Here is a 22,530-nt window from a genome sequence, read left to right on the forward strand (position 1 = left end):
ATTACACATGATTTTAATGCGACAAAGACTGTTGGGAGCAACTCTACCTCATGACAAGTCGTATTGATGATAATACGAGATGGCAAAATCATAAGAAATCGTACGAGTTGGCTCGTACAAAAACATTCGACTTTTACTCCCATAGAGAAAAATAAACACACGAACGATGTTATTATGATTTTTCCTAAGATTAATCACAAACCATGAAAAACAACTTCTGTGCATCACGAAAGAAAGAAAACATCAGGGTTTGGAACGAGGCGAGGGAAGCGTATTACATGTTATTTATTTTTATTTTCCCCCTTTTTCTCCCCAATCTGGAATGCCCAATTCCCAATGTGCTCTAAGTCCTCGTGGTGGCGTAGTGACTCAATCCGGGTGGTGGAGGATGAATCTCAGTTGTCTCCGCGTCTGAGACAGTCAATCCGCGCATCTTATCACGTGGCTTGTTCAGCGCGTTACCGCGGAGACGTAGCGCATGTGGAGGCTTCACGCTATTCTCCGCGTCATCCACGCATAACTCACCACACGCCCCACGTGAGAGCGAGAACCACATTATAGCGACCATGAGGAGGTTACACCATGTGACTCTACCCTCCCTAGCAACCGGAGACCTGGCTGGAGTTACTCAGCACGCCATGGATTCAAACTCCCGACTCTAGGGGTGGTAGTCAGCATCAATACTCGCTGAGCTACACAGGCCGTCCTGCGTATTACAGGTTATTGACATGCATCAGTCATGTGTATTGCAGAAATAAATATGGAATTGAGTAACAAAATGTATTTACTGGCAATTCCTTTCTTAAATAATAAATGCCAATATTGTGTCGATTTAAAATTCTGTTTGTTGATTGGCTGGTCTCTATGGGAATAAAAGTCATAAGCAGAGTCATACGATATCTCATACAACATATTTCGAGTTTTCATGACACTATTTTGGTTGAGAGCCTCAAAAGATTAAAAAACTACTGGGGGAAAAAAAAAAATCTCCACTGGATGCACATAAATATATGTCTGACATTTAATAAAATGTTCAAAAGCATCACACTTAAAATTCATTTTCATCCCTTCCACAATTAAAACAACAAAAGCACATGAAACTTTAAGGTCAGTAGAATTGATGATAAAAGACAGAAAATTAAAACCAAACACCAGAATTTACTTCTCTAACATATAAACAATCCATAACCTGTGGATTTTAGTGTTGAATATGACAAATGCAATAAATATGAATACTTAAAAAGGAAAAAGCACAATATACAGTATAATGCTTTAATAAATTTAGATAACCCATTAGAAAGCTTACTCCCCAAACATCAATTTAAAAATGTCAGTATAATTTTTGCAGCAGCAAACTAGAAATTACTCAAAATTTGGCTAAGGCAAGAGATTTTTCAGGAGTGCTGGTTTGAATGATTTGGTCTGAAGCTGTTGTAGAGACTTTCAAGGGATAGCTCACCCAAAAATGAAAATTGTCAGTGTTTTACTCATGTTGTAATGACGTTTCTTATGTGGAACACAAAAGCTACATTTTAAATTCATGTCAATACAATGGTCATTGATAGTGACTAACTTTAAAGCTTAAAAAAGCACCCAAAAGTGGTCTTTAAAAGTAGTCCATGCAACTCGCCCGTCATGTCATATTCCAAGTCTTCTGAAGGTACGACAAAAGCACAGTCCTAGATGGCGTTAAAGGAAGTGTAATCGAGCCTGAAATCATGATCGTGCCAAGAGACTGGCAAGGTGTACAGTGAAAAAGGAGATATATTTTGGTCTGTTCTCACCCAAAAATGATTAAATCGCTTCAGAACGCATGGATTAAACCCCTGGATTACTTTTGTGCAGCCTTTATGTGCTTTTTGGGGCTTCAAAGATCTGACCACCGAGCTAAGATATTCTTCTATTCTTCAAGTGTAATATGAATAGTGCAAAACACAAAACTAGTTTGTGATTTTCCTTCGGAAGAAAAGAATAGATCATTGGATTATAATGTGTCTAATAACACTCGATAACGTTCAGTATATCAACACATGCATAGTGCATAAGTAGGGTAAGGTAGATACTGAAGGATTTGATATTTACTATTGGGACTATTGGGATTACCCCGGTACATACAGCATGTAAGCACAGACGTGTTTGTGCAATTTCTGATGATATCAGATATCTTTAATCGTGTGTTTTCTTAAGAGGTCTGCATCTTGCCTACCTGCTGGTCCTACAGTATTTGGTAAAAGCTGTATATATATATATATATATATAGACTTCAAAAAGCATAATTCATCATCCTTCAGTGCATGACAATGCAGTTAATCTGTATCTTCATGGGTCACTTAGATACACAGACCTTTGGTTTATGTGTTAAAATATTTGGGTGATTAGACTGTTTTGGTGCACCTCATCGGTCCAGGGATCTTTGAGTGCTGATTGGTTTTAATGTGCGAGTGACATCATGAGGCACAGCGACAGCAAACCTGAGTGATAATCAGAAAGAGCTTGTGATTGAGGCAGCCTCACTCCAAACCTCCATTCAAAAGTGGTGGTGTCAGTCTCGGCTTTGGGAATGTAACAGTTTATCGTTCAGGGTATTTCAGCTCGGCTGAGGGCGAGAGCCAGCTCCAGGTCCTGTTGTTCTTGTAGGCGGAGCCTCTGAATACGTTCCACTTCCTCTCGCTGGCTCTCTCGCTTGGCCCACTCCAGCTGCTGCGTCTCACTTCCGAACTGAACCGGAGAATAAATATCAGTACAATAGTAGGAACGTTTAAATCACAAACACAAACAACAGATTGCATCACTGGTAAGGCTGGGCGATATAGCTTAAAAACATGACGATATATATATATATATATATATATATATGTGTGTGTGTGTGTACGTCCTTCGTAAAGGCTTAAAATATTTTAGTAAAATCAGAGGATCCTTAATTTTAACCAAACAGCTACTGTTGCCAAATAGATTTAACGCAAAAAGTAAAATACAGTACAATGTTTTTTATTTTATTTTTTATTACCACCAGTGTCATTTCTAGCACATCTCAAATTGTATATTGTATTATTAAAATTCTGTGGTGGAAATGACGCTGATGGAAATAAATTTGGCCGACTACTTTGTCTTGCTAATGCTAACTGCATAGCTAACATTGCTAACACACACTTTCTTACTGTAATTTGGCAAAATTACAGCTTGATTGGAAATGACGGCAAATAAAAAGTGATATAGTGGAGAGCATGCTTGCGAGGAAATCAGATAAATGATGTTTAGAGCAAACTAAGAAAAATCAAGGTAAATTTCGTCGACTTAGTAGTACACTAACTTTTGAAAAAACGTTGTTAGCGGCAAAATTGCCTCAACTGTGTGAGTCGTAATCTTTTTAAAATTGGTATAAATCTTTTTCACACAATAAATATTTATACGGTTTATATTTATTTAACTCTTTGTTTACATTATCATAGTTTTAAATGTAATAATTTGTATTTTTATAGTTTAATATTGAAAGTCTGGGTCTAGTAAAAGGCTAAAACAGTAAAATCTTTACTTAAAAGACGTTAGAGAAGTACCAAAAATAAATGATGATTGCCTGGTATAAATCTTTCAATTTGGTGTTAATGTGACCTTTATATAACAAAAAGAAAAAAAGTTGAAATCTGTTTGTTTTAAGAAAAATCAACCCCTGGGACGTGAAAGTGCCAGACATTGGAGAAATACCCATATAGTATTTTTAATAAAACATTTTAATATTTGAAAAAAAAGTCAATTTTGAGTGAGGAATACTTCTATCAGAGTTTTGAATTGATTCGTTAAAAAAAATAAGGCTGTCAATCGAGTACGATTTTTTATCGAATTAATTACATGGTAAATGTAATTTTTTGCTGAGAAAGCCCTTCAAATAACAATAATTATAATATTTAAATAATTATAAATAGCTGTGTATATATATATATATATATATATATATATTTTTTTTTACTAAAAATAATAGTTCAGATAATTAAAATGCATTACACTACTGTAACAGACAAGTACAACATTGATGACAAAACAAAAATTGGCTTTAGAATCCAATATATTGATTATTTGCATATTATTGAACATAATACAATCATTGGTCTACAGTTCACAGCAATCCATTTAGCAATTGAATTCGTCAATCAGTCCGAGATTTATTATGAGGGCTTTTCTAAGGACGTGTCAATGTACACCTGCGTCAGACGGATGCTTTTGGAGCGTCTCACTTTAGTTGCATCGTGTCATAAACATACAATTTTTGGGTGGCTGTGTCAAGTTTAAAAAAATATGTCTTGAGATCCCTGGGTTCAGATTTGCGCTCCATCAAGCTGTGTTTGTACACAAGAACGTGTTCTCACCTTGTGCTGTCTGCTGTCGGTAAGTGTGGTTTGTTCTCTGTATAAACTGCGTGTTGCCTATACAGCTGGAGTTTCGCTTACTGCCCCCTGGAGAAAACAGGTGGTACTTCAAGCTTGAATTGTCCATTGGTAGGAATATTCCTTATTATGGTCCGGGGACATGATTAATTGGGTTGTTTTTAACACGTTATTTTTTAATTTCAATAATTGCACTGAATTAACGCATTAAATCAACAGCCCTAAAAAAAAATTTTTTTTTATCAAACTTACCAACTGTTGTAACTTTTGTAAATGTAATTATGGATGCTAGTCGCGAGACACTGAAGGATCACGAAACTAATCGTTTGACATGCTCTTTAAGAAACGTAATGGCCAAATATACAGTGCATTAAAAACCTTATAATATTCACAATTTCGCTTAATTTGATATCACAAACAAAAAGCATTGCAAATATTTTGTGAATATCCGTTATATCGCCCAGCCCTAATTACTGCTTACATCAGTTTACATAACAGGGTGAATTAAATAGGCATCAATCATTTCACAAGCACAAGTGATCTGAGTAAAAATGACATAATATCTGATTTTTTTAATTGATCAAAAGCAGACCAAACATCATCGTTTGTTGCGCAACCAGTGATTAAATGCAAAGAAAAAAACAAAGATGTGAAGCTTTTAGCTGCGGTCAAATGTAACATACCTGTGACCCAACATACAGTAATGAATGAAGTCAAATTATGATGAACCTATTCAAAAAAAATCCACTGTTTGAGATCATTTACAAAACTTCTGCCTAATTACATTGAGAAATCCTCTATAAAACACTATAGTGGCTCCTTAAAAGTATTTGGACACTTAAGCCACACTTAAAGATGCCAAATAAATGGGCTATTTCATGTCAAATCAACCAAATTTCAGAAATTAGTTTCAGAAATATATATTTTTTTTACTGCTAAAAGATAAGCATAAATGATGACAAAAGCCAAAATAGTAAATGTCATGGATCAATATTTACAGAGTAATCCATTGTTTTGTAGAGGGGGGTCAGAATGACAAAAATCGCCTTCAATTTTGAAGCACTTAGAAGCAAAAATCTATATATAAAAAAATAACCTTGGAAATGTGGCGGCATCATTATTTTTTTTTTTACACAGAGATAGGTAGGTCTATTACTAAAATCCACTGACTTCAGCATTCCTTGTTGAATTAAATGCCAGTGTTGCCAGAGCTTCGCAGACCTGCATTTCTGAACACTAAAGCTAGATAAATTTATTGCACTAACTAAAGAGCCATATATCTCGCTTTTTAGACTCATAAAAAATAAAGATTTTGACCTTATTGTTTTTATGTGAATTAATAAAGGTACTGTACATGTGTACTTTTAACATTATTTGTACTTCAGGCCTTTGTTTTGTTGTACAATAAAAACAAGCTTCATACCATGTGACCCACGTTTGGTTTTCGATCATTGAAAATGGGTAAAATTGAAATTTAGGCACTGAGCCACATTGAGAGCCCCATATCTCTGGGATTGAACCATATAGGGCCTTAAAAATGGAAATACAAAAAGTTACGTTTATTCTGAACCAGAATCTAAAAGAAAATTAAGATATCTTTAATACTTCTGGAGTTTTAGGCACTCCAACTTTGGAAAAACAACACAAAAAAAGTGTTTTTTTTCCCCATTTTTGGACTCACACCATTGACTTATAATGCAACAAAGGGTGCTGAAGTTGACTGATTTGAGTAATAGACCTGCTTATCTCTGTGTAAAAATACATTCATGTTGCTGTCACATTTCCAAGGTTATTTTTTGTACCTGTAGTTTTGCTCCAAACTGCAGGTGAAAATTGTAATTTTGACCCTGTTCTACAAAATAATGGATTATTCAGTAATTATTGATCCATGGTATCTGATATTTTGGCTTTTATCATTATTTATGTTTATCTTTCACCAATAAAAAAAAAAGAAAAAAAAAGATCAAAAACAAATTGTTTTTAGCTGGGGCCCTTTTGGATGATTTGACACAGAATGACCCCAAAGTCATTTATTTTATGATAGCATGAGCACACTTTTAACACAAAACATTTAGCAAAAACAACTAAAAATCAACTTGACATCAGTGGCTTAAAGTGTCATTTTAAACAGTTAGATAATGCAGATAACACTTGCTTTCATATTTTTTATTTAAATTTGGTAATGCATCTAAATGTAGATATTTAAGTGTAACTTAAGTGTCCAAATAATTGTTATTTGAAATGCATGCTCATGTTATCTTTCTTTAAAATGCATGACACTTTGACATCTTATGGTGTAATGCAATGCCATTCAGACATTTTTAAGTGTGACTTAAGCATCCAAATACTATTTGGGGCCATTGAAAATGAGAAAATAATTTGCTACTTCTTTGAATTAATCTTCATGCTTAAATCGCTTTATTAGTGTGAACTTAATATCTAAAACATTTGATTTTTTTTTCACACTATAGTTGAAGGATTGGCTTTTACATTTGCTGACGATGTTTTGAAGAGCTTCAATATTTTGTGTGATTTCTCAGAGTGATTTGTGAAAGGGATTTGTGTGCACGCAGGGTGGAGTAGCTGTTTTATGGTTTACACAAACACATGCAGAGCGCTCAGATGTGGTCGGCAGACCTCTGTATCACCTTACCTTGATATGTTCAGTGCCTGGGAGAAAAACAAATTACAGCACAGTTCTAAAGACATAAGAAAGCACTGCATACACAACACACAGGCCATGCAACATGCACAACATGTGCAAAAATGGCACACGCACACAAACGCGGCATTGCTGCCATGCAAAACAGTTAACTGTGCAATGTTAAATTAGGATCCTATAGCTCAAATGCCAAGGTAGTGAGTTAAATTTCCAGGGAACAAATAATTTGATTAAATGTTTGAATGCATCCTAAATACTTTGTTAGTTGCTTTGGATAAAAGCATCTTTCAAATGCGTACAGTAAATTTCAACAATGTGTAATTAGATGCACAACTAAAACAGAGTTTACAAGAACACTAAGGTTGCATTTGTTAACATGAACTAACAATAAACCACTCTTTTTCAGCACTTAATTGTGTAATCTTAATGTCGCTTTTCCAGTACATTCCCAGGTGTCTGTGATTAAAAGGATTTTATAAAATCCTAAAAAATTTTGTTGGGCGAATTTCTATTTATATGTCAGGTACCAATCTCTTTCAATGAATAGATTGAAATGATTAAACATATTAGTATACAAATGTCTCGTATACTAATCAACAAACAAACAGGCGGATTGATTTTACTTTTATTTACAATGGTTTGCGAGTAGGTTTTACTCTACACAAACACTCACAGATACTAATATCTTGCTATTTTAGAGCTGAGCAACTTAATTCAGTTCCATACATTTTTGCAGTCCTGGAATTCATAATTTTATGATGCAAACATAATTCAGTGGTCTCACTTGTACTACTAAGTAGTATGGATGAGCATTGTAGACGTATAAAGCTATTTTAAGACACAAATTTACTCCTAGTGAAATTGATTCCACTGTATTTGTGTTCAAAAAGCATACAGAAATTGACAAAGAACTTGAAACAATGGTGGCATTGTGGTGAATGCAGTTGCTTGCCACTGTGTTTCAGAAAACAGGAAGTGCTTTGGTAAAAGCTTCTCACTTTTCACGATTGAAGAGTCATTCTGAGGTCATATTGTCATGCTGTGTTTGTAAGGTCACTCAAGTTTATTTAAAATATGAACACAGTGAATTCTTTTTAAACCACAAGAGTTATGATTATTCGAGGTTTTAGAGATCAAAAGGGTTTTAGTAGTGCCGCAACAACTAATCGATAAAATTGATAGTAATAGAAAAAAAAAATTATCGACAAATATTCTTGTCGATTAAACGGATATATGAGCCGTGCGTGGAGATGCTCTGTCAGTGACGTCACTTTACAGTAAGGAAAAGTGCATTTGCATGCATAAACTAATTAAAAAAAAAAAAAAAAATCATGTAGTTTAGATTATGATTTAGTATTTCTAACATTTATTCGTGAAGTCGTTTAAATGGTCCTACTGTAAACAAACAGCTTTTTTTGTGGAAAAACTATAACCAATTTATATTGTAACATTTTTAAACTTTTTTTGTGTACACAATGTATAACATACTTAAATTATAATAAAAAAATATAGCATTTTTTAAATAAAATACAGTGGAGTCCTGAGTGACTCCAGCCAGGTCTCCAAAGCAACCAGATTGGCCCGGTTGCTAGGGAGGGTAGAGTCACATGGGGTAACCTCCTCGTGGTCATGATTAGTGGTTCTTGCTCTCAATGGGGCGCGTGGCAAGTTGTGCGTGGATCACGGAGAGTAGCATGAGCCTCCACATGCTGTGAGTCTCCGGTGTCATGCACAACGAGCCACATGATAAGATGCACGGATTGACGGTCTCAGAAGTGGAGGCAACTGAGACTTGTCCTCCGCCACCCGTATTGCGGTAACCCCGCCACCACGAGGACCTACTAAGTAGTGGGAATTGGGCATTCCAAATTGGGGAGAAAAGGGGATAAAAAATAAATAAATAAAAATACTCACTGTTTCAAAAGTATAGACACAAGATGTAAACAAAATGTGTGTTAACATGATTTTAGTGCGATAAAATCACGGATTTACTGGCGTTGGTGTGCTTACCAGGATTTACTGGCGTTGGTGTGCTTACCAGATAGCAAAGTTTACGTGCATTACGTCATCATGACAACAAAGTTGTAAAATTGGAGGGGGCCTGGGTAGCTCAGTGGTAAAAGACGCTGGCTACCACCCCTGGAGTTCGCTAGTTTGCTAGTTCGAATCCCAGGGTGTGCTGAGTGACTCTAGCCAGGTCTCTTAAGCAACCAAATTGGCCCGGTTGCTAGGGAAGGTAGAGTCACATGGGGTCACCTCCTCGTGGTCGCTATAATGTGGTTCGTTCTCGGTGGGGCACGTGGTGAGTTGAGCGCGGATGCCGCAGTGGATGGCGTGAAGCCTCCACATGCGCAGTGTCTCCGTGGCAACGCGCTCAACAAGCCACGTGATAAGATGTGCGGGTTGATGGTCTCAGATGCAGAGGCAACTGGGATTCATCCTCCACCACCCGGATTGAGGCAAATCACTACGCCACCACGAGGACTTAAAAGCGAACTGGGAATTGGGCATTCCAAATTGGGTGAAAAATTGGATATAACTTAACACCAATAAGGTTAGTAAGTGATTTTGATCACACTAAAATCATGTTTAACTTGTATAATGTTTACATCATGTAGCTATACTTCTAAAACAGTGAGTATTTTAACGTTTACGGATTGGCCCCATGGACTTCCATTGTTAGTGCTTCACTTTTTGCCTTTTCAAATAAATGAGGGACAGGTCGAACTTATTTTTTGTGGTAATCAGCATTATGACACAAATGCTGTCGATTGAGCTTCACTTGTATTGAACAGTCAGTTCCTCATGGAAAACTATCCTATGGATTCAGAAGACTTGGAATATTGCACACAAGTCGTAAAGGACTACTTTTACTGTACTTATAATTCTCCTTTTGTGTTCCACAGAAGATAGAAAGTCATATGGGTTTGGTAAATGATGACATAATTGAAGTATGTGGGTGAGTTATCCAGTAAGGCAGCTAACAGCGTAAAGCAAAGCATGATTCTAACATTAGCTTTGATAGGCAGCACAAGGAATTGTTGGGTGGACAAAGCAGCATAGAAGACGGGAGCGTTTACATGCCATAAATGCAACTACAGCGACAAGCAGCAACTAACGAAAAGAGGGCGTGCTACAACTATGACGACAAATAAAGACACAGCAGACAGATAGAAAAACTAGCTAGACACGGATGGAGAGAGGAAAGGTACTGAACTTACACTTCTAAAGTCTTTTAACCCCGTGGATGGGTTAACCGCAGACCGTAACGATGCGGACGAGGAAACATGCCCTCTGTCCGTTTGGGTCTTTCGAGCCGTCGGAGCACCAAATGGTTGACTATGAGCCACTGAACCACTGTACGTAACTGCTGATTTCTTTGCTGAAATAGTGTTAAAGACAAACTCTCAAACTCCAAAAGAACATTTCAGATTCAGGAAAAGGCCATTGAATATCCAATTAAAAACTACTTTGCTTGTCAAAACCGAATTTAGTCGTGACCAAACTTTATTTTTTAATTACTGCCTGGCCAGCAACGATAAATTCAGTTGCTTAAAGTCCAGTTCAGAAATTTCAGAACGGATTAAAAGAATAGTTCAGCCATTTTTGAAAAGTCTGTCATCACTTACTCACCCTCATGTCGTTCCAAACCTATGTGACTTTTTCTTCCATGGAAATGTATGTTGCTATTTCACGCACAATGAAAGCAGAGTACAAATGACAAAGAAATACCATCATAAAAGTAATCCATATGACTTGTACGCTATATTCCAACTCCAGTGAAGCCTTACAATATTTTTTTGTGATGAACAGACAAAATTTAAATATGCAAAAGTGCAAATGAGATGGGGAAGAATTTGACTGGATAATGACTTAAATTTCAATCTGTTCCTCACAGAAAGCTATCAAATGGCTTAAGAAGACTTGGAATACAGCGCATATGTAGTCATATGGACTACTATAATGACACTTATGATCATTTTGGTTATTTTTGTAGCTTAATCACAGCGGCTGTTCCCATTCATGTTTGTTTTACAGGAACGAGCAAGGTGAACGTTCTGCTAACCTTCCTCTTTTGTGTTTCACAGGAAAAAGAAAGTCATACAGATTTGGAACGACATGAATGTGAGTAGATGACAGAATTTGAGTGAACTACTGCTCTTAAAGGTCTCTTGCTGCAGATTTATCTTAATTTATGAGAGAAAGAGATTACAGTAGTCAAAAAACAGAAGAGTGATTTCAAACAGCTCTATCAGACAAGAAAATGAGAAAGTATCTACAGAAAAGCTTAATCGATAATCTAACAACATTTATCTGCTTTTTTCTGTCAGTACATTATCTTTTTATTTAACCAGTCAATGTTAGTTTTGGATATGTGGATTTCCCCGGCCCATGCAGGGACTAGATTTTATTAGATAAGATTCAGGGATGTGAAAAGACTCATATTCACTAGCGGCACACCAAAACCACTGCACTGGTTTCATTTCTTCAAATGATGAGCAGAATTTACAAACCATAAAAATCAAACAACAACGACCACAACCCACTGTGATTGTTAAAAAGATTGTGATGTGCTTGGAGTAGATAAAATAACATTGAACATGATGGTTAAGAACATGCCTGCATCAAATTTCACCACAAAATCAAAGAAATAAGAAATTATAATTTGATTAAAAAACAGTCTATTTTAAGATTTTTTTTTAACATTGTCATTACAGCTGACCTCAAAAAGGCTTTCATATTCTGGAGGATACAAACAAAAGGGGAGAAATGAGTGAGTCCATCAAGGTTTTGTGAAAAATATTAAAAAGGGCGTCCTTGCAAATACTGAGGTCTTGTCTATTGTTGTCATGTCTATCAGGTCAATTGCTGATTATTATTTATTTTCAATTTGCACGGCCAATTCCCAATGCGCTCAAAGTCCTCGTGGTGGCATAGTGACTCGCCTCAATCTGGGTGGCAGAGGACGAATCTCAGTTGCCTCCGCGTCTGAAACCGTCAATCCACGCATCTTATCACGTGGCTTGTTCAGCGCGTTACCGCGGAGATATAGCGCGTGTGGAGGCTTCACGCTATTCTCCGCAGCATCTACACACAACTCACCACGGGCCCCACCGTGAGCGAGAACCACATTATAGCGACCACGAGGAGGTTACCCCATGTGACTCTATCCACCCTAACAACCGGGCCAGCTGGTTGCTTAAGAAGCCTGACTGGAGTCACTCAGCACGCCCTGGATTCGAACTTGCAACTCCAGGGGTGGTAGTCAGCGTCTTTACTCGCCAAGGTACCCAGGCACCCGATTTTTATAAATCTTATTTATTTTTTATTTTTTTTTCACTCAATTTGGAATGCCCAATTCCCAGTGCGCTTTTAAAGTCCTCGTGGACGCGTAGTGATTCGCCTCAATTCGGGTGGCGGAGGATGAATCCCAGTTGCCTCCGCATCTGAGACCATCAACCCGCGCATCTTATCACGTGGCTTGTTGAGCGCGTTGCCACGGAGACTTAGCGCGCGTGGAGGCTTCACGCCATCCACCGCGGCATCTGAGCTCAACTCACCACGCGACCCACCGAGAACGAACCACATTATAGCGACCACAAGGAGGTTACCCCGCGTGACTCTACCTTCCCTAGCAACCGGACCAATTTGGTTGCTTAGGAGACCTGGCTAGAGTTACTCAGCAAGCCCTGGGATTTGAACTGGCGAACTCCAACTCAAGTCAGCATCTTTTACCACTGAGCTACCCAGGCCCCCCACGATTTTTATAATTCTTAATGGTCTTGCCCCACCGATATTTAAACAGTTCATTAATAAAATTACAGGAAATGTAACTAGGTCTGGCGTTAGGGGTGATTGTAAAATACCACAAAGAAAGAGTGCTTTTGATCAGTTAGCTTTTGCTTTTGACCCATGTCTGGAATGGTCTTCCAGCTGATTTGACAAGTCATGGTGTTCTCTATAAAAAAAATCTTTAAAAGTCTGGTTATTGTCAAACCAGAATTGCCAAAATGGTACTTAGTAGTCTTGTCTTAATGCTCTTTGATGTACAAAAACCCAGATGGGACTTGTGATAGAAATCAAGTAGTATTCAGCTTTTGTAAGGCACATTTTAATTACCATAGAAGCACGTCAATTCTTAACAATCACCAAAACGCAGAATGAGATGTTTTTGTCTTCAAGCGCTTTTCATGTGGAGTTCAAAGAGGCGCTGACGCCCTGTCAGAATCATGAACGCGGCTTCACGATTGCTGTAAGAGAGCAGATAGCCACAGTCTACCGGCAGATTAATATTGTGGGGGATGAGAATTTAAGAGATTTAATGCCCATTGTAATTAAAATGCAACCTACAGGGAGACTAGTTCTTTCAATTGACCCTTCGCTAAGCTCAACTCCGCTCCGGAGCTCTTCCAGTAATAAGAATCTGAGAATCACCACAGAAAATAATGGGACTTACAAAAAACTTCGGTTGCACTTTATATTAGGTGTCTTTAACTACTATGTACTAACATTAAAATACATACAAAAAAAATTAATTATTGTGTGCATCAGCAATATGCACCATGAATAAATTGAAGTGGTCAGCAGGATTATTCTGGGTGCTGATCATCTAAAGCAGATTCATGAGAGAGTAGACTCGTTCTGCATTTATAGTCACAGAACTTGCGAGAACTTGGCATGAACACATTTAGCCAACCGTGGGAACTCTGGTGCTCAGCTCAAGGGTGTGAACCACAAACTTTAGAGGAACTCACTTCTCTATCTCTCTCTCACCCTGACAGAGTTCTTGTGCCATGGAGGGGAAGTTTTTTTTCTTTAACTCAGAGATGGTAGTGAAACTACCAGCGCCCCACCCATGCCGTGTAGTGCCTGTTTTATAAACAAACACATGCAAACAATGCCTTGCACACACTATAAACAGAAGAATCAATTAGTAGTGTAAACACCTCGATGTAAAGGTTACCCAGACCTAACTTAGAGGCGGCGGATACTCAATGTAAACAAAAGCACATTGTGTTGGCGTTAAAGGTGATTTCAGATATATTGACAGTGTCCATTTTCGAAAGCTGGCGAATAATTTTCAATTGAGATCTCGATCTTGAAATGCAATCTAAATTATTGGGACTCTTGAGTCATAAAGCTCATTAGATTTGGACCCAAAACATACTCTACCCAAGTACACGAACGCAGACGCTTCTAGCTATTCAAATGCATTTTAATGCATCGCTGTGCTCCAAAATGTTCTGAAGCGCAATTCGTAATGCAACGCTAATGCACTTTTGCATTCTGAGCGGTGAATTAACTAAGAAAGAATTGCTGCCAGTAAAAGCACTGTTTTATTTAGTCTGCGCAGGTTTAGCGAGATAAGTAATTATGCAGATTTGACTCCAATCTAGTTACTCCAGGTAGACTGTCCCTATTATAAGTGTATTGTAAGTGGCACTGGATAAAAGCATCTGCTAAATGACCATCTACTTACCTATTATTGATTTCAAGCTGGCACAGGCCTAACTCACTCACCCACTCAGAAACAAGTCAAAGTAGAGGACGGGTAACACCACAGTGATACACAGTTTGAACTAAAACAACAGCTGAGAACAGACTTTATTAATATGGTTTCACAGGCAGTCCGTGATAATGTTCATTCAAGACGTGTCTAAGTCAACAGGGTCGAGTTCATAAGGACTAAAAAGGATGTTTGTAGAAGACAACACAAACACACAGCCATGTGTTCACATATGCATATGTGTGAAAACACAAACACACTCTCATGAACACTGACATTCACGCGCAAATGTGAGCTTGCGCATATGCATGCACACTCTCACTTCTGGGAAATACTCCCTCACACATACTATGAGGGACTATTTCCCTATGATTAATTGATTGGAGCAGTGCACGCTTATTCCTTTACTGTACGGAGAATAGAGACTTAACCCGCAAGTGGTGAGACAGGTGTGGGTAAGCTGGCGTATCTCTTTGCTTTGCCAGAAAACGCTCATTAACTGTCATCTGAACCAGTGTCAAAAGCTAAACAGAGCGAAGGAGGCCCAGCGTTTGTGCAATGGAGACTGAACCGCAGCCAGAGAAAATAATAGTTTTGATGCATTATATCTGCATGCATAGTGTCTAATAATGCATTGGCAATGTACACTTAAGTTTCTCTTGCCAATAAAGCTTGATATGAATTGAATCTGCCCATTTGATCCTATTATTAAAAAAGCCAAATGAAGAACACCAGAAGATTTTGCCCAACTTTTAATTACAGCATGTCCACTGATTTTATGGCATGTAAACTTATATTTTTATCAAAGATTTATACCTGTAAAAATATGTCTAGCTCTATTTGCAAAAGAGCTGAACATTTTAAAATGTAAATGTTTAAATATTTAAAATAAATGATTACTAACCAAGTTCTTTGAGACAAGGTATAAAGTAGATATAATTATGATTTGTTGTTTTACATGTACCATGCAATCGCGATAAATCAGAAACCTGTGCGATTAATAAGTCAAAAATAGTTAATGGCTTGAAAGCCCAAATATATTAGGGCTGTCAAGCAATTAACATATTTAATCGAATTAATTACATGGTATGCCGATTAATCAAATTAATCGCATAAATAAATATTTGCTTAGAAAGTCCCTCAAATAACAATAATTCAATATATAAAATGATTAAATAATTATAAATAGTTATATTAAAATTAGAACTAAAATGAATCTTTTACAAAAAATATTAATAATACAGATAATTAAAATGCACTACATTATTGTGGCAGATGAGTAAAACATTGATAAGACAATACAAAAAGTAGCTTTAGAATCCAATATATTGTTTATTTGCATATTACTGAACATAAGACAATCATTGGCCTACATTTCACAGTAAGCCATTTTGCAACTAAATTAGTCAGTCAGTCCGGATTTATCATAAGGGCTTGTTTAAGGATGTGTCAATGTACACTTGTGTCAGACACTTTTGGACCATCTCAATTGCATCGCATCATAAACGTACCATTTTTAGGTCGCTGTGTCAAACGAAGTTTGACAAAGAAAAATACATCTTGAGATCCCTGCCTTCGGATTTGCGCTCCATCAAGCTGTGTTTGTACACAAGAACGTGTTCATATCTTGTGCTGTCGGTAAGTGTGGATTGTTCCTGACACAAAGTGATTGTATGGCTTAAGACTTAAATATAGTGCACAAAATAGCATATACTACTTTTATGATACATTTGTTGCTTGACAGCCATTAGTCACGCTCTACTTTTGTTGTGTGGGAAAGAGCAGCATCAATATTCTGCACTGAAGAAAGTCATACAGGTTTGGAAAGACAGGACGGTGAGTAAATGATGACAATTTTGTGCATGATGCTGCAGTGTTAGAATATTACTTGCCAAGACAGCACTTATCTTCCCTGTAACAGCTGTCCTGTCATGAGTTCACCAGCTCACTGAAGCATTTTGATATCTTCAAAATGGGGAAGTATTTTTACTTTCCACTGACAGATTAACTATGCGTGATCTGTTATATTAATGAGTTTGTTGGAATGTTGTGAAATGTTTGATGGTGTAGGTGTATCTTGGGAATTGCGGCAGAGTCCTGAAGATTTGTTGAGAATTAAACCTTTATTTATTACTTACAAGGTTCAATACAAGGTAATTTCTATGAACAGCACCTACTGGCATGCTGTTGATTGTTGCAACTTTTTCCTCATGAAGCATACCAAGTTTCGCTTCAATAGGACAAAGGGTTGCTGAGATACAGCCTCAAATCCGTTTTCACGGCCAACTCGTTAAATATGTACTTGCGTAACTTTTCAACAAAGTCGAAAATCAAAATTCAGTATGATTTATCCTCTGCGGCTCAGTGTGGATAATTATTTGAGCCATTGTTTAGGACCGTAAACGTAATTTTAACAAACGGTTAAAAAGGTACGCACACACAAAAAAAAAATTTGTGACATGGTGGCAGCGCTATAGGGTATGTCCTAGAGACCCCAAATTTGGTATGGGGGCTATTCATGACCACCCCTATCAGTGTGCCAAATTTCATCATTTTCCTATGTACGGTTCTATGGGCTGCCATAGACTCCCATTGGGGAGGAATAATAATAATAAATATAGCTGCAAGCAGCATTTACGGGGCCAAGCATGGCAATCACTGCACATCCCAAAGATCTCACAGAGCAAGCACAGATCACATTGCCCCTGGATGGTTTTGAATCCACGACTTTCCGTTCCACAGTTCTGTATGCCACTCACTGCACTACATATCCACAACATTACCAGCCAACAAAGGGACATATCAAGCTTACATGAATCACAACCGAGCACAGCTTTTACCATGATCAATTTTATATTCATGTAACTTTTCAACAAAGATGCAAATCAACATTTGATTGGGGAAAAGCCCAGCCTCTATTCAGTAAGCATAATACAAAAATCTCCAGAAGTCAAGTCATTTTTATTGGACAATAGGACAAAGTGTTGCCGAGATACAGCCTCAAATCCATTTTCACAGCCACCTCGTTAAATATATGTTTATCTCTTATGAAGTAGATCTTTTGAATCATCAGCGTAAAACATACACCGCAACCAGTGTCATTCAATTCCCAAACGAATGACTCTTATGAGCCGGTTCTTATGAATCATCAGCGCAAAACATACACTGCAACAAGTGTAGACCGATTCCCAAACTAATTACTCTTGTGAGCCGGTTCTCTTGAAAAATAAATATATGTTTGCGTATCATTTCAACAATGTCGAAAATCTAAATTTGGTATGATTCATTATGTGCAGCTCAGTCTGGAGAATTATTTGAGCCATTGTTTAGGAAAATCGGACAATTTTGATGAAACAGTAGGGAAAAAAAACTATAAACATAATCCAAGATAGTGGCTACTGTAATGGGCTGAGTGTTAATGTAAGGGGTATGTTGGAATCATCAAGAGGAGAGTAATCAGACAAAAAAAAGAACTGTGTCTCTATGACAAAAGATACGCACAAAAGAAAAGTGAATATTTGACATGGTGGTGGCGCTATAGAGTATATCCTAGAGACCCCAAATTTGGTATGGGCGCTATTCATGACCACCCCTATCAAGGTGCCAAATTTCATAATTTTCCTATGTACGGTTCTTTGGGCTGCCATAGACTCCCATTGGGGATAAATAATAATAATAATAATAACAAAAACAATAGATGCCACAGCACCTTCGGTGCTTGGCCCCTAAATACACATGCTTCACAAAGTATAGCCACTAACTTAACCATTATATGCAATGAAAACATGAAACAGTGTGATAGAATCACTTACTAATCATGTCTGTAAGGAATTTTATCTGTTTTGCATAGCCAGAGGTTCATCCGCCTAGAAAAGCAGTCCCATCTCTAATCGATGATTTAAACAACTTTACAAGTAAACTAATAAACAGAATAATTACATAAGCACTTCAACAAAAATTCAAACTGCACATTTCTGCTTTTAAACCCTCAGGGACGCTTGCCCCACAGACATCCTTTGTAAAGACAATTTTTGCATGTTTTGCAGGGTTGACCGAAACATGTCTGATCTAGAATTAATTGCCTGATAAATAAAATGCCGGGTATAAAATTTAAAATCCTTGCTTTGGACCTTATTTATAGAAATCTGTTTAAAGTAAAGATTTGGCTGTAGACATTAGTTTTTACATTTGCTTAAAGTTATTAGTATATGCTTTTTTCCTTTCCTTTATACCTTATTCTACTTAAAAATAATAATAACAATAATGGCAGAATTCATTTGTTTTATCATTTAAACACACACTCATGCTAATTTGATTAAATAGATAATTAATTCACTACATCATAAACATACAGTACACACACTGTTGGCAGGAGTTTTACTCACCATAAGGAGGTGGTGCTGGTCTCTGGGGTCCGGGTTTTTTCGGAGGGGGCAGAGGGTACGTCGGCTTTCGGACAATCGGCTCTGAGCTTGATCCCTTGAGAAACATCACAGATCAGAATGTTGCATCTACACAACTAACTGACCAAACAAAGAGTTAAGCATGCAACGAAAGGAAATACAATTTCCTATTTACAAAGATATAGGCTACGCTTGGAATGGGATACTATGCTTACTGCATACTGCAAAAAATATACAGTACTATAGTAACTTTTTTTTATAAACGTAGTATGTGAAATAGTATGCAACTCTAAACATTTATAACTGCAATATTGTTGTCACGTGATCTAACTACGTTTCATGTTTAATTCAGTGATTAGTATTTTTTTTTTTTTAAATACTGGAATCAAACTATTTGAATGAGTTCTGTTAACGGTTCTTAAATGTGCAGTTTTCCTCAGATGTGAACGGAGCACCATAGCAAAATACCAGTAACAGAAAAGTACCAGCTGGCTACCGTTACACACACACCGCAACCACTGTAGTTTGATTCCCGAGTGAATGACTCTTATGAACCAGTTCTTTTGAATCAACAGCATGAAACATTCACTGCAACAAGTGTAGTTCAATTCCCGAATGAATGACTCTTATGAGTCGGTTCTTTTGAATCAACAGTGTGAAACATACACCACGACAAGTGTAGTTTGATTCCCAAATCAATGACTCTTATGAGCCAGATCTTTTGAATCGACAGCACGAAAAATACACTGCGACAAGTGTTGACCGATTCCAGAACCAATGACTCTTATGAACCGGTTCCTTTGAATTGAAAGTGCAAAACATACACTGCGACAAGTGCAGTTCGATTCCCAAATCAATGACTCTTATGAGCCGGATCTTTTGAATCAACAGTGTGAAACATATACTGCGACCAGTGTACACTGATTCCCAAATCAGTGAATCTTATGAGCAGGTTCTTTTAAATCGACAGCACAAAACATACAATGCAACTACTGTAGTTCGATTCCCAAAACATACAGCGGGACAAGTGTAGTCTGATTCCCAAACAAATGAGTCTCATGAGTCGATTCTTCTGAATCTACACAGCAAATCATACAACGCTACGTATTGAACAAATTACTTTTATTAGCCGGTTCTTTTTAGTGAATAAAAAAAACGTACTAAACTGCAATTCATTCATTTCATCATGTTTGATTCTAAACTAAACTGTTACTGTGTTGAGTACTTATGGCCTGTAAATCAAATTATTCGATGGTTGTTGACATGACGCTGTGTAGTTATGGATTATGAATTATGAATCAATTATTTTTTAATATCTGTTCTTTAAACATCTGAAATGATCTCATAATTTGGCAACAGACTGCTGAGGGCATTATATCTAAAAAGAATTGCATTTCTCATAACCAAATATTTATTCCTTAAAAGTACCAAAAGAATTGTTAATGGACCTGTTAAGAATCCTTAAATTCCTTTCCATTCCCATCACTATTCATTGGTCACACTGGAAATGGATACAGTATTCCAAGCAAGTGTCCTCTTGGTATCCTGGTATTCCATGCATAAAGAAATGGAGAATATGCCATTCCGAACATTTAAGTCTACATTTCTTTTACAATTTTGCATGTTAGGTTGGAATAAAGGGTGTTCAGTATACATAACTTCTTATAAACTATTTTCAAATTCACTGTGTGACACCTTTTTATAGAAATATTACAATACCGAGAGAAACATTTTTAATGGTAGGACTGTTGAAAAGCTTAATTTTTTGTGCCCTCTAACATACCTTTGACATAAGAGAAAAATCTGCAAAACCACTTTTCCCTTCGAAAGAGTCGCTACTGAACGGGTCTGATGCAGAAAATGGGTCTGTTTATGAGAGAGAGAGAGAGAGAGAGAGAGAGAGAGAGCACACAAATGATTTTATGGAAACATCTAGTAACACAACAGGAATAATAACCCCAACATTTCAACCCACGGCGAATATTCAGTTATGTCAGTTTAGTGAGCAGCTCGAGCACAAACACAGGTGCTATTTTCAGAGCGTGGCTTCTATGTGGCCAGTGTTTGGCTTTTTCCATGACTTTCACCTCCTGAAAAGAACACGTTTTGTTTTCCATCTGCAGAGAGTGACGTATGTTTCTGATCAGCCAATTACAACGTTATGAAGGTGCATTATTTGTGAAAGACATGTTTGCTTTGCTTGAACACCGATGTATGGTTGGATCATTTCTACTATGCAATATTTTAATTTCCCCATCATATATGTCTTATTCGATTTTTAAAGTTCATATTCGTTCTTCATCCCAATGTCACAATTAAGTGGAAAAAAGGGGTGAATTTACTTTGGTTGTTGCCATTTTTGCCAAAGGAATTTAATAAATTCGAAAGAATTATAAGAATACGAATCTGTTGCGTCCGAGACCGTCAATCCGCGCATCTTAACACGTGGCTTGTTGAGCACGTTACCACGGAGACCTAGTGCGTGTGGAGGCTTCACGCTATTCTCCGCGGCATCCATGCACAACTCACCACGCACCACACCGAGAGCGAGAACCACATTATAGCGACCACGAGGAGGTTACCCCATGTAACTCTACCCTCTCTAGCAACCGGGCCAATTTGGTTGCTTAGGAGAAAAAAAAAAAAAAATATATATATATATATATATATATATATATATATATATATATATATATATTTTTTTTTTTTTTTTTCGGCTTTCGTTTTCATTCCTTGAACCGTTTTTATTCCCTGATTTAAATGTTCCAAACAAACAAAAAACATTTCTAGATGTTTTAACTGGTTTTAACAATTTATAGTTTTTTTCCTGTGTCCTCATTTCCACTTTCCATCCTGTTAGTCTTCTGTAATATCTCTTCAACTAGTTCCTTAATGACATCGTCCACTAGGAAGTGACATTATTAGTGACTATTATCAATAGATTACAACAGAATGACAGATCTGTGGTGTTTTGTGCTATTAGTTGGCCTATATTACTCTAAAAAATTATGGGCTCTATTTTCACGAGTGTACAAAGCGCAGCGCTACATGCTACGACTGCACACAACTTCTTATCCAATTTTCGTGAGAGCACAAATTCTAAGTGCAATTTTCATGCCAGCGCAAAGCGCAAGTGGGTGTTGGAGGGAGTGTTTGTGCTACTGTGGGTGTATTCTATGTTAACGAAGTGGTGCAAAGCGCAATTTGCTATTTTCCTGATAAATATGTCATTGCGCTAAGACGTTTCAATACCAATTCTTAACTCCAAATTCAGTTCCTGCATTTGCAGTTTGGAGATTTCACCAGCATGTGGTAATAATGTTCATGCCCAAATTCTGAAAGTACAGAACATCAAATAATGTCCTTTACGATCGCTGTTGAAGCCGTTTGTTGAAACAAAAAAATATGAGATGTGTGTTGAACTTTCTAGAGGTCATGGTTTATTTTTCAATTATTATTATTTGTATTGTTATGTTTATATGTATTATTATTCTTGTATATTTACAATTGTATTTATGATTTAATTTTGACTAGTATTTTTCTAGTAAAATGTTTGGGTTTAGTATGTTTTTTGACCAT

The 22,530-nt window shown here is 37.0% G+C and overlaps 1 protein-coding gene across 2 annotated transcripts in view; it reads right to left on the reverse strand.

Moving 5' to 3' along the window:
* Nucleotides 1-1,258: 1,258 nt before the first annotated feature.
* Nucleotides 1,259-22,530, reverse strand: part of eps15l1b (epidermal growth factor receptor pathway substrate 15-like 1b) — a 48,535-nt gene continuing 27,263 nt past the window's right edge. The window contains exons 21-24 of one of the 2 annotated variants that reach the window (XM_051700877.1): nt 20,735-20,817; nt 18,934-19,027; nt 10,263-10,423; nt 1,259-2,718 (exon numbers count right to left, since the gene is read on the reverse strand). In XM_051700877.1, the coding sequence (XP_051556837.1) occupies nt 2,578-2,718; nt 10,263-10,423; nt 18,934-19,027; nt 20,735-20,817 (479 nt within the window). In that variant the 3' untranslated portion in view covers nt 1,259-2,577. The remainder of the gene's footprint in view (nt 2,719-10,262; nt 10,424-18,933; nt 19,028-20,734; nt 20,818-22,530) is intronic. The other variant, XM_051700878.1, reaches the window with a different exon arrangement.

The sequence above is a fragment of the Myxocyprinus asiaticus genome, chromosome 6 (genome assembly GCF_019703515.2).
Source record: "Myxocyprinus asiaticus isolate MX2 ecotype Aquarium Trade chromosome 6, UBuf_Myxa_2, whole genome shotgun sequence".
Lineage (NCBI taxonomy): Eukaryota > Metazoa > Chordata > Actinopteri > Cypriniformes > Catostomidae > Myxocyprinus > Myxocyprinus asiaticus.